Source organism: Eptatretus burgeri, chromosome 7, assembly GCF_056783735.1.
Source record: "Eptatretus burgeri isolate ZD-2024b chromosome 7, Ebu_testis_v1, whole genome shotgun sequence".
Classification (NCBI taxonomy): domain Eukaryota; kingdom Metazoa; phylum Chordata; class Myxini; order Myxiniformes; family Myxinidae; genus Eptatretus; species Eptatretus burgeri.
In genome coordinates this window covers 27768628-27785648 of record NC_140967.1, presented here as the reverse complement: position 1 = coordinate 27785648, position 17021 = coordinate 27768628, and the positions used below count along the sequence as shown (strand labels likewise).

The 17021-nt window shown below is 44.2% G+C and overlaps 1 protein-coding gene across 1 annotated transcript in view; it reads left to right on the top strand.

The window, feature by feature from the left end:
- The window catches only part of EPRS1 (glutamyl-prolyl-tRNA synthetase 1), a 125931-nt gene that overhangs the window by 85885 nt on the left and 23025 nt on the right, over nucleotides 1-17021 (top strand). The window contains exons 21-32 of the mRNA XM_085887809.1: nucleotides 1814-2038; nucleotides 2350-2574; nucleotides 3424-3632; nucleotides 4264-4315; nucleotides 8203-8412; nucleotides 10699-10771; nucleotides 11366-11445; nucleotides 12306-12407; nucleotides 12666-12821; nucleotides 13001-13198; nucleotides 13323-13496; nucleotides 13832-13992. Of these exons, the coding sequence (XP_085743935.1) occupies nucleotides 1814-2038; nucleotides 2350-2574; nucleotides 3424-3632; nucleotides 4264-4315; nucleotides 8203-8412; nucleotides 10699-10771; nucleotides 11366-11445; nucleotides 12306-12407; nucleotides 12666-12821; nucleotides 13001-13198; nucleotides 13323-13496; nucleotides 13832-13992 (1865 nt within the window). The remainder of the gene's footprint in view (nucleotides 1-1813; nucleotides 2039-2349; nucleotides 2575-3423; nucleotides 3633-4263; nucleotides 4316-8202; nucleotides 8413-10698; nucleotides 10772-11365; nucleotides 11446-12305; nucleotides 12408-12665; nucleotides 12822-13000; nucleotides 13199-13322; nucleotides 13497-13831; nucleotides 13993-17021) is intronic.

Here is a 17021-nt window from a genome sequence, read left to right as displayed (position 1 = left end):
TCAGAAGGTCGACCTTTCTCATCCTCCAGATGAAAACCGCCAGTCTCCCAGTCAACATAATGCTCAGCCAATGTTGCGACGGGAGTAATGGTGAAAGTTCAATTAAGATGCATCTGGCCAATGCTCCTCGAAATCCGGGTCAAAAATCCTGGTGGGAAACGCATCTCAAAATGTTGATTTTCAACTGATGAAAATACCATGTCTGGGAAATAGAAAAGTTCGGTGTCTGTGTTGATTCCACCGAGATGTAGTTAATGTTCCTCAAAACTTGGGTCGAATACAAAGGCCTGCGAAGTCAGAAAGTTTGTCTGGTCGACGCGAGTAATCCACGGGAAGCAAGTTAGGAACCGCTGATAGAAACGAGGGAAAATGAAGAGAAACAAGGAAGAACGAAGAGAACCAAAATAACTGAGTAACACTGGTATTTCTTAAAGCTTCACCGTCTAACATGGCTCCTCGCTCTCATGAGATTCTTTTTCTTCCTTTTAAAAAATTTCCTGCCCTCGTATAGAAAGTACTCGGGGTTGATTGGTTGTTCCTAGTTTTAAACCATGCCCTGCTATCCAGCATTTGCTATCATAGTGTCAGCATGTTAGGAACAAGCTTGGTGGATTAATTCTGCCTGCATCGGATGTTCATGTCGTAAATGATGCATGTAAAAAGATAGTCACCACCACAAGTCCCTCGTCTGTCCACCCTTTCTGTTGCACACAAATGATGATGCCTGCTGGATACTTGTCTTTGGGCAGTGTCTTCCTCTTGAACACGACTTACGTGGGAAACTTGCCACACAAGATTATTTGAGGGGGGTGCTCCGTTATTGGACTCCAGCTATTGTGAATAATTCTTTTTTTGATGTGAGACCAGGTGGTGTTCTTCTTCTTTTTCTTCTGAGTTTAATGGTGTTTTCAGAGGTGCGAGGCTCTTTATGCACCACATACCTAAACCCTCCATGTGTCTCGGTTTTGTTTTTTTTATTTAATTTCCGCAAACTGTTAATAAAACGCTGTACAAACTCTTAACCTGAACCGGTTTTCAAAATTTAAACAGCGGAATTGAGATTAACAGCAGTTCCGACTGCCACAAAAATGTTCATTTGGAATACAATTGAAATTCAGCATTGATCATTTTTAAGACTGATCCCCCCCCCTTTTCTTTTATTTTTTTTCTCTACCCATGTATTAACCACACCCCCAACTTTTACCTTTTTTGTCGATAAATTGCGGTTTATACACTGGAAATACAGTCCTGTATAGCACGATATCTCAAAAAGTAATGGATGGATTCGGACGAAATTTGGTCAACAGGTTATGTGACGAGGAATAATGGATTACATTTTGGTGAAGTTCCGGATCCAATAAAAAATTTTAATCTTCAAAGTGATTCTTCACCCTTGAAAGATGGGACCAAAAACGATACATTGCATGATATTTCAAAAGGTTATGGACAGGTTATGACCAAACTTGGTGGATGATAACAGCTTGGTCGGTGACAGGAACAAGCTGATTCGATTTTGGTTCAGGTCTAGATGCAAATCTGGCCTATCAGATGGGTACAAAACATAACCTGTTCAGCCTGACGGAGGAATGCGCTCTGCCGAGTGCTGTTCTAATTTCCAATGCACTGCTTCTTTTCATACTGGTCTACTTTTTGACCATGTGGTTCCCATCATTTGTGGATCAGGATGAGGTGAATGGTGGAGTAAAACTCTTATGGCTCAAAAAACAGTTTTTGGAGAGGCTCTTGCACACTTATCTGCCTGGACAACCTCGGCCAGACTCAGGCCCTCTTGATTGTGTCCCCTTGCCCATAGGATAAGATTGATGCTGCCGTGAAGGTTCTTTTGACTCTTAAAGCTGAGTACAAGGCACAGACTGGCCAGGACTACCAACCTGTCAAAGCTCAACCACAGGCCCAGGTGGTGGTTCCAGCTGAGGCCCAGGCTAAGTCCAGTTCTGAGGATCCTCCTCCCATCTACTACAAGGTGGCATCCCAAGGAGAGGTGGTACGTGGACTGAAGGTCAAGAAAGCTGGCAAGGTGCATTTTTATAGACAATGGATTACAATTTTTTATGCTTTTTATCAGGAAGATTGTTGAACGTTCATTGGTGTGAATTATCTGCTGAACTCGTTTTGTTTTTATTCCTGGGCATTGCAAATTTCTCATAGGATGCTTCCTGTCATGCTTGTCTACTTTTTTATTGAGCATACATCCCCCACTATTCTTTGACCAGGATGAAGTGAATGGTTTTATGGCTTTAAAACCAGAGTTCTTGGAGAGGCTCGTGCATTGATATGTGTCTGGACAACCTCCACAAGGCTCAGGACCTCATCATTTCTCGCCCACAGGATGAAATCGATGCTGCCGTGAAGGTTCTTTTGGTTCTTAAAACTGAGTACAAGGCACAGACTGGTCAGGACTACCAACCTGGCAAAGCTCAACCTCAGGCCCAGGTGGTAGTTCCAGCTGAGGAACAGGCAAAGTCGTATTGTGCAGATGCCCTTGCCCTATACAACAAGGTGGCAGCCCAAGGAGAGGTGGTACGTGAACTGAAGGTCAAGAAAGCTGGCAAGGTGCGTTTTTAAGAACAATGGATTACAAGTTTCATGCCTTTGACCCTGAAAATTGTTCAACCATTCTTTGGTTTGAATTTATCTGTGGAACTGGTTTTATTTCAATTACAAAGGATCATAAATTATTTATAATGCAATATTTACCTGTTTATGTGAACCACTGTGCATTTTACGTGCATGGTTCCCACTGTGCTTTAACCAATATGAAGTGAACCGTGTCGTAAAGTTCTTACCACTCTAAAAGCAGAGTTCTTGGAAAGGCTATGGCACTATCATCAGCCTTGGCAATCTCCATCAGGCTCGCGACCTTTTGCTAGTGTTCTCCACCGCTTGCCCTTAGGATGAGATTGGTGCCATTGTGAATGTTATTTTGGCTCTTAAAGCTTGAGCATATGGTACAGACAGGTCAGGACGACCAGTTTGGCAAAGCTCCAGTTCAGTCTCAGTTGGTGATGAAGGATCAGGGAGCTGCTATGCAATTTGAGACGAATAACTGCAACATCGCAGCTCTTTATGAGCGAGTAAAGGAGCAGGGTGACTTGGTGCGGATGCTAAAGGCAGAGAAGGCCAGCAAATTGGGCCGCAGTAAGGCATGACGAGTCTTTTGCATTTGCATAAATAGGCATGATGTCTTGCAGTATTGGTTTTGTATGTGGTCACATGTTCTACTTGAAATAACATCACTTTTCATGTCACATGATGTCTCCTGCATGCCACCTAATGTTAACAGGAAATGATTCAAAATGCTGTTGTTTTTTGTTGGAAGGTATTTTAATGAAATTGCTTTCAGGTAATATTTTTATATTTTATTTGCCATTGTACTTTCACATTGTTCTTGCTGTGCACCAGGATACTGTGGAGGCAGCTGTGCATGTGCTTCTGGAGCTGAAGGCTGAGTACAAGCAGAAGACTGGTAAGGATTACCAGCCAGCCACTGTGACGACAAGCCGATCCTCCAGCAGTAAGCCGGAAGTAAAGGAGCCAGCTGGGCATAAAGGTTGCTCAAAAGACCCTTTGGCAGGAGGTGTGGAAAGTCAGGGGTCAAAGAAACAAACGAGGTGTGTGCGCACAATATGCTTTATCAAACAATTTATTTCGATTCTGATTATGTTTTATCAAATGGAAGTTGCTAAAGGTATGCTAACTGCAAAGGCAGGCAAGGTCAACCTGATGTTTCAGACATTAGCCCATGTTTTTTAAGTGAAACTTATGTTGTCAAACAAAGCGGTCAACTTCCCACGGCAGTGAGCATACATTTCTCAATTTTTATTGAAAAAATCCTAGTGTTCGAGCAGTCCTGCAGACCAGCACGAGCTTTGATAAAGACTAGTATTCCTTTGTTTTTGCCTTTGTGAGATACAAAAACAATTGACATTTAAAAGGTGTGTTTACGTTTGTTAAAATTTTTATATTTATGCAACAAAATGTTCTATCTCTCAAAAAAAAAAAAAAACAGATTCCAAACTTTCGTACTTTTTCAGTCATCACAATGTATTACATTCTTTCCATTTTCCTCCTTTTTAACCGGCAAGGCTTTTACGCCTTTCAATGGCAGTAACCTCATACTTGCATGAAATAGTTCACCAGTACCAGATTGTATAATAATCTCATGAGTTGCCAATGCATTATACATTGTGTTTTTTCACATTTGTTTTTCCTTATTCTCTCCATCTCTCTCCTATTTCCAAGATTGGGCATTGAAGTAAAGAAGGAAGAAAATCTTTCTGAGTGGTATTCTCAGGTACTTTGATATACTGGGGAAGGGTGTGTGGGTGTCTCTCTGTTTTATATGTGTCTGTTTTTATCCCACGCACGCAAAGCGAAAAGCAGGGTTAAGCAATTGGTTCACGTCTGTCTATCTGTCTACAAAGTCAGTTTATGATTGAGGAACAACTTAATTTTAATTGAATGTTATATTTTGATCATGAATTGGAAAACAAACCTGCAGTTGAACAATACTTTGGCTCTGAATTTGTTTTAATCACCCATGCACAGAGAGGAGTGAGAAGTTTTTTTGTTTTTTTAACTCTTTATGCCTGTCTGGCAGTCAAACAAAATTGAAAATCATTCCTAACTGGAAACTTACTGTTTCTAAGAACGTTATAAAGGCGAAACAACAGGCACGAATAACTAATGTAACGTGTTAAATAAGGTGGTTTCAAGGGCCCTGCATCACGGCGCTAAACTTCTGAAAAAAAAATTCTACAATCTTTAAACTTTATTTTGTTTCATTTGAATTATATACTTGAATACTGAAGAACACAAATCGCCTATTGGCACTTTCAAAACCCTTCTACTTCCCAATACAGTACTTGGTTGGACAAAATAATATGGCATTTTACGTCATCACGACAAATCAAATTTTCCGCTCGCCAACCCTGCCCATGTCCTTGTCTTTTACATCACCTTATTTAACATGTTACAGAAGTTCTTCATGCCTGTTGGTTGTGTCCTTTATGACATCCCTAAAAACAGTAAGTTTCACTTACTAAACTAAAAACAGTTTGGAATGATTTTCAATTTTGTTTAACTGCCAGACAGGCAGACGTACTAAATAAATTACCTTACTCCTCTCTGTGCATGTGTGATTGGGATGAGATTCCGTCCAACTTTCCAAATTTAGAGCTAAAGTACGGCTAAACTTCAGGTTCATTTTCCGATTCACATTCAAAATATAACAATCGATTGAAATTAAATTGGTCCTCCATTATTAACTAACATTTGCAGACAGACAGACAAAGCTAACCAATTGCTTAACCACGCTTTTCGATTTGCATATGTGGGGAAATTGCAATACATTGCTGTGACTTAAGACTAACAGTTTAACCACCGTAACCTCATTACTGTAAGCAGGCCAAAGAAAATATAAACGAAGCATCCATTAATTTTGCATTTTTATACGTATTTATTTATCATTACAAATGTATGAATGTAAACATACTGCACAACAATGAGGAACATTTGCTAATTGTGCCATTTGTCATTAAAAAAAAAAATCCTTGAAGGGGAAACTGCATGCAGCATCAATTGGCAAGTGAGGTAACTGCATGATCATAAGTAGTGTGACGTCCACGGGACTTGAACAGTCCCGCCAACGTAGAATGAGCCGAAACGATGGAGGCGGTTTATTTTTTATAACCCAAAGATGGCGGTTTTAATCGCTCTACAGCAAACGGGACGAGGAAGGTGGCACGAGTCGCTTTTCACTGAGTTAATAATGTTTATTTCTCTAACCAGAGCGATAATAAGACTCTGCAAGAGGAGGGATCCGGGGCGATTCGACGGGATGGTGGTGTGGGTTCGGGCGTGGGGAAAACACAAACAATTCCAATGGATATACAAATCTCAAACCCTCTAAGGCGCCAGGTACACACACACACACACACACACACACACACACACACACACACACACACACACACACACACACACACACACACACACACACACACACACACAACGTAGCTGGTGGTCAGGCTTGCCCGTGGTGTCGACGTAACAGTCACTGGATTGGTGCCGGACGAGCTGGCGTTGCGCTCATCAGGGGCAGGAGACACGGTGGTGCCGAGGTTCCGTCAGCCCTTCCGCGCAGAGCCGCAGTTTCCTGCCTGTGAGCTCCGACCAGCCACCGTGGTGCTGTTCCTGGTGGTGTCGACCTCCTGGTGTAGGCCCAAGACCGCTCACAGCCGCCAGGGAGCCAGTTCTGGCGCCAAGATGCGAGCAGGAGAGGGAGGCAGGTCCGGCCGCCGTTCGGTCCCGTACTCCGAGCCAGCAGAACTCCAGAGCCAACCGAGGTGAGGCGCGAGGCACAGCAAGGCCACGAGACACGACGAATCGAGGAACGAACCAGCTCAACGAGAGAGAGCACGCTCAGAGATCAACAGCCTCGACCAGACGCTTTCTTTTTATCACTTCCTCCCCTTCTTTTCCCGAACAGAACCTTTTTATACTCGAGTCCTCGTCACTTCCAATCGAGCCCTTTTATTGGCCCTCTGCCATCGCCTTCCGCCAATCGTGATCACGGGGCGGAGCCATCCGCAGCACTGTCCTGTTACGTCACGGCAAGCCTACAGGGAATACTAAAAGGGTTTACGCATACACACTTACCCTAACCCGTCTCCCTATCTAATTACGTGACAATTATCATTTCCCCCTTAAAGAAATGGACATTTACTAGATAACTTATCACCACTGAGTTGCTACTTATTACATCGAGATCCTGGTACAACTCGAACAGCATGGCATACCTAATTAAACATCCTAATTACCCTTTCAATGCATACCCCCCCCCCCCCTCAGACGTAACAGTAGTTTGGAAACTGCATGCAGCATCAATTGGCAATTTAGGTAAATGCATGATCATAAGTAGTTTGGAAGCCACATGCTGAATATAATGGCAAGTTAAGTTTCCTTCCTGAAAGTCCCTGTAGTGGCCATCTTGTTTACCCTGTGTACCCCACCCCATCCCTCTCCCTTTCACAGATCTCCTCATGTCTCTGTTTCACCACACTTTTTTCCTTCTGTCTCCCACTCCTCTTGTCTCCTGCTCCCCTTGTTGTACGTTGTGTGTTACCTCTCATACGAGCGTCGACAGTGTGTACAAAAAAAAGGTCACCACATGATCATAAAGTAGTTTGGAAACCGCATGCAGCATCAATTGGCAAGTTAAGTAACCACATGATCATTCGTGGTTTGACAACATGCTGACAATAATTCATGACTTCATCCACACCGACTCTGTGCTTAAACATGCAAATTACAGTTTCCTCTTACGATTCCTTAGCAGAGTAGGTATGAACCCATAAAACCACCTGGCAATGTCAATAGGTATTATTTTGCAACACTTTCCTATAACTGAACCAAAGTGTCTGAATATCAAATGTAACAATAATGTTGCATATAAAGGCTTTATTGCAATTTGAATCGCGTTACCAGTTATATAATGTCACCAAAAAGATTGTGATACAGTACTTTGATAATTTATCAGAATATTACACCCCTTAGTGTTTAAAATATGTGGCATTTTGTGACAAATAGCAATTAATTGAATATTTGGAGAGGAAGACAATTTGTTTCTGGAGAATTTAATTTGCTTCCAATCTTTTATTATTACACAGGTCAAAGCTTGTTTACGAGATGAAAGACGAGGTAGAAGGTCAATATACTGATAACTAGGCAGACAAACAGACAAACAACATTTGTGTGGGTGGAGAAAGAGGCAGGTGGACATGACTGAGCAGGTTTCATAAGAATTAAAGAGCCATGGGTTGGTATGATCAACATGAGATTGTGTCATTATGCTACTGTCCTGAATGGCCGGAGGGAAGGTGATTTCACAGAAAAGAGAACATGAAGGTGAGCAGAAAGCTTAGACTTGTGGATGGATACAAAGGAATTGATGAATGTGTTAGTGGCCGAGTGATGAGGAAGCTGGACTTGCCTCCCAGAGGTTTTGGGTTCAAAACCGAAGGAAGCAGTATTAAACATTTGTGTTCTATGCTTCTGGAAACCGAGATAATGTCAGAATAATTACCTTGTTGCTATTGGTTTGTTGATTGGAAACTTTCATGTTTTCTGTTCTGTAACATTTAACCCTTTTTTAATCTCTTTTTGCCCATTCACTTGAAGGTCATCACAAAGTCTGAGATGATAGAATACTACGACGTTAGTGGCTGCTATGTGCTGCGTCCATGGGCATATTCTATATGGGAAGTAATCCAGCAGTTCTTCGATGGAGAAATAAAGAAGCTTGGAGTGGAGAACTGCTACTTCCCCATGTTTGTGTCCCAAAGTGCGCTTGAGAAGGAGGCCTCACATATAGAAGATTTTGCACCAGAGGTAGTTGCACTCACGTTTATAGTATTTTGGGGTTTAGATTTTGTTGACATCTTCATGCTTTGTAGAGTAATTGAATCCTTGGTTTAATTTGTTGAATCATCGTTAATCTACCTGGTTTTTTTTATTGTATTATTATTATTGGCATGCTCATCAAGATTTGTAGAATTTTCCAACTCCCCACCCCCTCGGCCCCCTTCCATTCATACAAGGGAGCATTATGCACATAAATTGAGGCACAGTATAAGATAATACTGTATTTATAGAGGTCTTCTCTGTGCCTTTCATTTGCCTTGGCATTTAATGTACAAGGGGCAGTCAATACGTAACCTTAAAATGGCGATATAAATTCAAGAATGTAATGTGTGTCGTTGTTGATGACATATGTTATATCTATGGGTAAGAGTCATGTTTTGCCTGTTTTAGATCGGGCAACATTGAGCATATGATGTCAGAAGAGTAGTTCCAAGATGGCGGCTCCCTTCGAAGCATGCACCAGGGAGGAGCAACGTTCTGTCATCCGTTTCTTTGGAAGTGAGGGTGTGAATCCCAGTGAAATCCATCACAGAATGAAAATGCAACATGGTGACGCATGTTTATCGCTGCAGCAGGTGTACGACAGGGACAGGAAGTTTAAAAGGGTTCTTTCAGTTCGGGTGCGAGTTGTCTGGGCACCCACCTTGTAGACACTTTGCAGAACCCCAGCAATGAATGATAAGGTGTGCTGAACCATGGCTAATGTTCAATTTGGAGACCACTTCACCCAGTGTAATGCGACGGTTTTCCCATAACACGCACTCGAGTCATGTAACCATTTCTGCTATGTGAGGCCGGCCCGAGCGAGCAGCGTCCGCCACACTGGACATTCCACTTTTAAACTTCCTGTCCCAGTCGTGCACCTGCTGCAGCGATAAACATGTCACCATATTTCATTTTCATTCTGCGATGGATTTCACTGAGATTCACACCCTTGCTTCCCAAGAAACAGACGACATAACGTTGCTCCTCCCTGGTGCATGCTTCGAAGGGAGCTGCCGTCTTGGAACTGTTCGACTGACGTCATACGCTCAATGTTTCCAGATCTAAAACAGGGAAAACATGACTCTTACCAATAGATATAACATATGTCGTCTACAACTACACACATTACATTCTCGAATTTATGTCACCATTTTAAGGTTACTTATTGACTGCCCCTTGTACATGTACGTATGAAGGAGAATCTTCTCGTGGAGTGATGTTTAGAATAAAATAGATTAACTAGCAAGTCAGAGACAGTTTGATGATGCTGTTGAGTTGCATGCACACATGGCTTACTTTACCACTGATCAAAATCAAAAGGAGCGGAAAAGAAGTGTTCAACTAAAACATATAAACAGCAGGAAAACAAAGAAGAAAGAACAGGTAAATGAGAACAGGAAGGCTGAAAGTGTAAAGTGGCAATACAAAAAGGAAAGGTTCCATGGTCCAGAAACAGTCATGAGGATCAGGTCAGGCGTGCGGGCTAAACCTCGGGTTCCAAAATGTTCTGCCCTAAAGCAGAGAAACGGAGGCTGGACACACCACAGATCCCCATAAAATATGAATTCAGCACAGAAATGAAGGAGGACCGACGTGAGACTTCTTGACCGGGTGTCATAACCTTCACCATACAGTTGTGTGATGGAACCTCTGATGGGTGCTGTTGCACAGATGAACATATTCCATTACTAATAAAAGGTACTCGTTGTGATCGAGTATCAACGGGGGATACTAAAGAACTGTCAATGTTGCTGGATGTGTACCTGCATGTTCTCCCTTAAATTGACGCCATTGACATATTCAACATGTTGAACACAAGTGCAGCTTTGCTTAGTCGAAGGTAACCGGATAAGGTTTTGGAATATAGGTTTCTCAATTCTGTCTGCAATTCCAGATGTGCACTAATATCTAGGAATTTACCTCTTCCCCTTCCCCCACCCGCCCCCCACCCCAACCTTTCCCACCCCAGATGTAACCACGGGGATGAGATGTATGGGGTTTAGAGTGTGAGCAACTGCAAAGTTTCTGATTGTTCAGTAGGGAGACCATTATCATCACTCTATAACATACACTCCGATAAAGAGAGTTGGGTGCAGAACCGTAAACAGGTCAGAGTAGTGCACATTAGCATGGGGAGAATGTCTCTTCAACTTATTAAATGAGAGTGGCTGCCTTGTCCCTGTCGTATGAAACCTTTCATCGTAAATGTGCTCGGTACAAATGCCTTGTGCAGGCCTTGAACTTGCCTGACAAATGCGTATTTGTCAGGTGGCGTGGGTGACTCATTCGGGGAAGACCGAGTTGGCGGAACCCATCGCAATCAGACCAACCAGCGAGACAGGTAAGGACCAGGCAATGAAAATTTCCTTCCTGCTCAAACCCAACAATGAACAGTCATTGCTGGTGTTGAAATGGAGAAACTGTTTTCATTGCTTGCAATCGCTGTCATGCTATTTTTATTGCATATTGTGCTTTTTTTGCATAAGAGAGCAATGTCAGCCTGGTGTTGGCTTGGTGGTTAGGGTGGTAGCTTGGGATCTTAGGGTCCTGAGTTTGAGCCCCGTTGGCCACAGAGTTAAGACCAGATGGGGTTGACTCGGCCTGTCATCCTTTCGAGGTCGGCGAAATGAGCACCAGTGTACTGGTAATAGGGATACATCACCAGTGGCACAGTCATGCCCCAACAAAATGACAGCTACCTGGCAGCCAAGCTGCCATACGCAATAATAAAAACAAGAAGTAGAGAGCAATTATTTTGTCGGATTTATTATTGCAATGACAGCACAGTTCACAGGATGTCCCACATCCCGCTTGGGGTGACCCAGTGTGAACCTTTTGTTTCTAAAAAAAATACTTGCATTTTGGGACCATTGATAAGCACAGATACGAGCTCTATACATGCAAGTCAATCAGTATGTCTTGTTTCCATCCACAGTAATGTACCCAACCTTTGCCAAATGGGTTCAATCCCACAGAGACCTCCCCATCAAACTGAATCAGTGGTGCAATGTGGTGGTGAGTATGATATGATATACAAGTCGAGAAGTCTGTTTGTTTGTTTGACCTGTATGCATTTTTAAACCACTGGACGGAGTGAGTTAAACTTCTTCCTGGTTGTACTCTGTGTCTGCATGAGGAGATTTTACTTTTTAAAAAAAATTTCAGACTCCTGGTTTTGGGAGTGGGGGAGGAAGGAAGGAGGGGACACAAATTCTCTATGTTTTGTATTGCACTGCTCCCAAGTATTACAATACATATAAAATATCCCCATTTCTCTGTATGAAAACCAGACATCATAGAAGTGGGTGTTTGGGTTAGAATATCAGATTCATAGAATATCAGACTGTTTGTGTAGTGTTTGACTTCTATGCACTCCTGAACTGCTGGATGAAATGAGTGAGTGTAGAACTGAGTGTTGTACTCAGTCGGTATGCAGGATAGTTTTTTTGAATAGTAAAAGATTCATACTCCTGTAAGTGGAAACATTATGAGAACTGAACTGCTTCATAGAATTAATTGAACTGGTAGTTGTACTTGTGGGTGCACAGGAATGTATTGGTGGGGAGGTGGGTGAAAAAAATTCAGTCCTGTGGAGGGTGCTCGATTAGGGTAGGACGCTAATTATCTCTTTAACTGTGTATTATGTAGCGTCACCTGCTGTGGTGCCACCACCTGTCGTGCCAACAACTTATAAATCAAAATTTGGGGATATTAACCCGTCCATGAGAAACCCAACTTGTTCTGCATGTTTCGTACTTTCATTATCATTCGAGTGTTGAATGTGTTCGTTTTGCTTTTTCTGTTTTTTTTTCGTTAGTGGTCAAGGGTTCTTGCTTTTTAATTGCTGCTGTTTTTTTTTTGTTTTTGTTTTTTAGCGTTGGGAATTTAAGCACCCACAACCATTCCTGCGCACACGTGAGTTTCTCTGGCAAGAAGGACACACAGCACATGCAACAGAGAAGGATGCTGCAGACGAGGTACGGGGCTTTGAATGTAATCTGTGGAATTTCTGGATGGAATGAGTTGAAAAGTGTATGTTGTACTTGGAGTGTACAGGATAACGTTTCGGACAATAAAAAAATGTAATCGTCCCGTATGTGGGTTGTGGCGCTGTCGTAAGATTTAAGTGAGGTCAAATGCCTTTTGTGTTTCTTCACCTTATTTGTTTTTGCATGATAACATCTTGCTGTTCATAATCATATTCGCTGTTTATTGTTTTATTCATGTCTTTGTAGGTGCTACAAATTCTTGACATTTATGCAAGGGTCTACGAGGAGTTTCTGGCAGTGCCAGTAGTAAAAGGCAAGAAGACCGAGAAGGAGAAATTTGCTGGTGGACAATACACCACTACAGTGGAGGCATTTGTTTCTGCGAGTGGACGTGCCATTCAGGTGATGGCTCCTAGGGTTGTGACCACATTGAATCGAGGATTCGAAATATGAACAAGGTTTTGAATTCAACGTCTTGAAAAAGACATCAAGACATCTTGAAAAGGCCAGATTTTATGGTGTTGATTAGAACTATCTTGATGGTGTGCCCATTTTAAATCCTTCAACTTACTTCCCCACAGGCTGCCACATCACACCATTTGGGCAACAACTTCGCGAAAATGTTTGAAATCATGTTTGAGGATCCACTCTGCCCTAAACAGAAGCTCTATGCCTTCCAAAATTCATGGGGTTTGACCACCCGCTCGATTGGTGTGCTAACGATGATACACGGAGACAACCAGGGCTTGGTTCTCCCACCTCGTGTTGCTAAGATACAGGTATTGCTCCAAAACAAATTCCAAACTTCAAATGATAACATCTATTTGAGGGAAAACAAAATGTATCTAAAACTTCTTCTTTACCATCTCTCTCTCTACCCCTTTCTTCTCCTCATGTGTTCAGGTGGTCATCATCCCCTGCGGTGTTACTGCAAGTTTGCCAGAGAATGAACGCGTTGCTCTGCTCGCTAAATGTCATGAATATCAGAAACGGCTTGTCTGCCGTGGTGTGCGCGCCAGCGATGACTTCCGGGATAACTATTCTCCTGGATGGAAGTTCAACCACTGGGAACTCAAGGTATTAAGTATGAGAAAGACAAGTGCAGGATAATGATAAGAAATAAGACAATTGATGTTGAGTAGTCAGTCAGTTGGTGTTGTGCAGTCAGTCAGTGATAAGGAACATAGTAGTTGGTGTCAAGTTAACAGGAGCAACTGCTTCCAATAGATGACATCTAACTTGGTTGTGACACAAAAAAAAGTTGTGCAGAAAAAGTACTGTTGTTGCCATCATCACTGTGACGACCACAGTTGGGATGGACGTTGTCTCAAAGGGGAAGTGGGTGCAGTAATTGTGGAAATGTTTTCAGTAAAGTATCATAGTGATTTGATATAAGCTGCTGATACTGTCAGGGAGTGCCAATCCGTGTCGAGGTTGGTCCACGAGATATACGGCGCCAGGAATTTGTAGCTGTAAGGAGGGACACTGGAGAAAAGGTTGTCTGCAGAGAGGATGAAATGGAAGCACTTGTCATCGATCTACTTGCTAATATCCAGCACAACCTTTACAACAGGTACAAGACTGAATTGGATGAAGTGAATAAAGTTGGAAAGCATGGGGAAGAATAAGTTTTGAAATGAACAGATGGTTGGTCCCACAGAATTTTAAAATACATGAAAACAAACACGACATAATGAAGATAATACCGAAGCTTTTCGTGCTGTACTTCTCAAGATGATACACAGCAAAGAAACCAGAAACAATGATCACATGTGCTTTTATAAGCATGTCCAAGTAAAAGCAACACCGATTGGTTCTGCGTCCGTGACGTCAGATTCCGAACTCCCTTTGGTTGATTCCGTCACCGCTATCTTGGCTCCGATTGGCTGGAGCAGAGTTGCCCGAGATCACGTACCATTCAAGTCATTACCTCCAACCCTTGTCGGAGAAATCAGGTCAGGTCAGGTATGGGAGCATGTGCCAGAACAGCGCGTCGCTGCGTCCACTTTCCGCCGGTACTCCAAGGGCCTCCGTCTGGCCATCCCCCAGGCAGATGCCAGGCCCATCCCCATCTCCTTGAGATGATGGTCAACCTGTTGCAACCATGAGGCACGTGGTCGACCCACTGGCCTCCTCCACTCATGAGACTCCCTCGCTGAGAGAATCTGGTGAGCAGGATCAGAGTCAGGAAAACGAGCCACATGTCCATACAGCCGCAACTGATGCTCACGGACTATGCAGGTAACAAATCTCATCCGAGTCTCTCTCAGCAACCGCTCGTTGGACACAAAATCCGACCAGCGATAGCCAAGGATTCTCCGAAGAGACCTGGTACCAAAGGAATTAAGTCTCCGTCTCAGATCCTTGGTCAGAGTCAAAGTCTCGCACCCATAGAGCAAGACTGGAAGTACCAAGGACCTGAAGACTCGGACTTTCGTCCTCCCGCACAGGTACCGGCAGCGCCACACCCCATGATCCAGTGAATCCATGACTCCCCAGGCCCGACCCAGACGTCTATTGACCTCTGACTCGCAGCCAGCAGAGACATGAATATCACTGCCAAGGTAAGTGAATCTCTCCACGACCTCAACATCCTCACCACAAACAGACACAGACAGGACAACAGCATCCAAGATGTCACCGAAAGCCTGGATCTTAGTTTTGACCCAAGAAACCCGTAATCCCAACGGCTCCGACTCCTCATTCAGCACCTCGAGGGCCCCCAAGAGGATGTCTAAAGTCTCCGCAAAGATGACTGCATCATCTGCAAAGTCAAGGTCCGAGATCTTGACATTCCCAAATGACGCACCGCAACTTGATCTCTCCGACATCCTCCCTAGAATCCAGTCCATACAAGTGCTGAAAAGTGTGGGGGCAAGTACACATCCCTGACAAACTCCAGTAACAACTGGAAATAAGTCAGAGATGGTACCACCACACTTCACAGCACTCTCGGTACCAGAGTAGAGTTCAGACATCAGATCGATCAGTTTTGGTGGCACCCCACGAAGACCAAGAATCCTCCAGAGGACATCCCGATTCACTGAATCGAACGCTTTACAGAGATCAACATAGGCTGCAAGCAGCCCCTGCCGAAACTCTCGTCTGCGTTCGGTGAGGACACGAAGTGCAAGGATACGGTCAATCGTTGACCTCTTTGGTGTAAAGCCTGACTGCTCTGGACGCTGGTGCTCAAGCAGATGGTGGCGAACCCTATCAAGAATTATCCGAGCAAAGACCTTGCCCGGCACTGAGAGCAGCGTCACCCCTCGGTAGTTGTTGCGGTCTTGGCGATCACCCTTCCCTTTCCAGAGAGGGACAACAAGGCCCCTCTTCCAGTCAGTTGGGATGATGCCTGTGTTCCAGGCAGAGCACAAAACTGCATGCAACGACACGAGTGCAGCATTTCCACCAGCCTTGAGAAGTTCAGCATGGATGCCACAGATCCCTGGAGCTTTGCCCCGTTTCAACTGGTTCACCGCAGCCCGTGTTTCCACAAGCGTAGGTGGACCTCAGTTGATTCGAGGGTCAGCAACAGGGATTGTAACACCCTTGACCTCCAACTCGACAGTTGGGGGATCAGCCTGGTACAACCGCTCAAAGTAACCGGCCCAGCGGGCCTTCACTTCAGACTCCTCTGTCAAGAGCCTACCACTCTCTGCTCGAACTGTAGTGCTCCGAGGGATGGGCTTGGATGAACGTAATGCGCGAATTCCCCTGTAAGCGGGACGAGAATCACCTGTCCACAGGTGATGCTCTACCCCCTCACAGATTCCTCGCACATAGGCCTCCTTGTCCACCCTCAGTGCACGTACAGTTTTACGCCTCAGCTCCCTGAACAGCTCAGCTCTGCCATTCAGCCTGGCCCTGCGACTCTGGTCAATGGTATCCAGTGTCCCTTGAGAGACAAAATTCTTCTTTGCCCTGCGGTGAGCTCCAAGGCATCCACCGGCAACATCAAGGACGGTGGTCTTGAAGGCGCTCCACAACTCTTCAGGACTCCCCAAAGCACCCAGACCCCCAAGTGTCCACTCAGCCTGTTCGCAAACTCCTCAGCTACTCTCTCATCCCTGAGCTTGGCAACATCCAGCCTCGGCTGGGATGGTACCATTCTCCAGGATTTAAGGTGCAGCTTTAGAGTTGCTACAACAAGCCTGTGGTCAGTATTGAGGAACTGAGCACTCCGGTAGACCCTGCAGTTCTGGATCATCCTCCAACGACCGTCAATGAGGACATGGTCAATCTCCTTTACCACACCGCCAGCGTTGGAATACCAAGTCCAGCGATGAGCTTGTGAGCGCTGAAACCATGAACCAGCCACCCTAAGTCCATGACTTCTTGCAAAGTCAAGGAACTTAGTGCCATTCTGGTTCATAGTTCCTGACCCATGGGGACCAACACACACCTCATAACCGTCCCTATCAGTTCCAGTCGATGCATTGAAATCCCCCAAGACTAGAAGTGTATCTCGTCTGGGGCACTGATCAACCACAGACTCGAGTGTGGCGTAGAATGCGTCCTTCACGGTGAGATCACTCGCCTCAGTCGGAGCATAAACAGAGACCAGGGAAATGACACCTAAGGAGTGACGAATCCTTAATC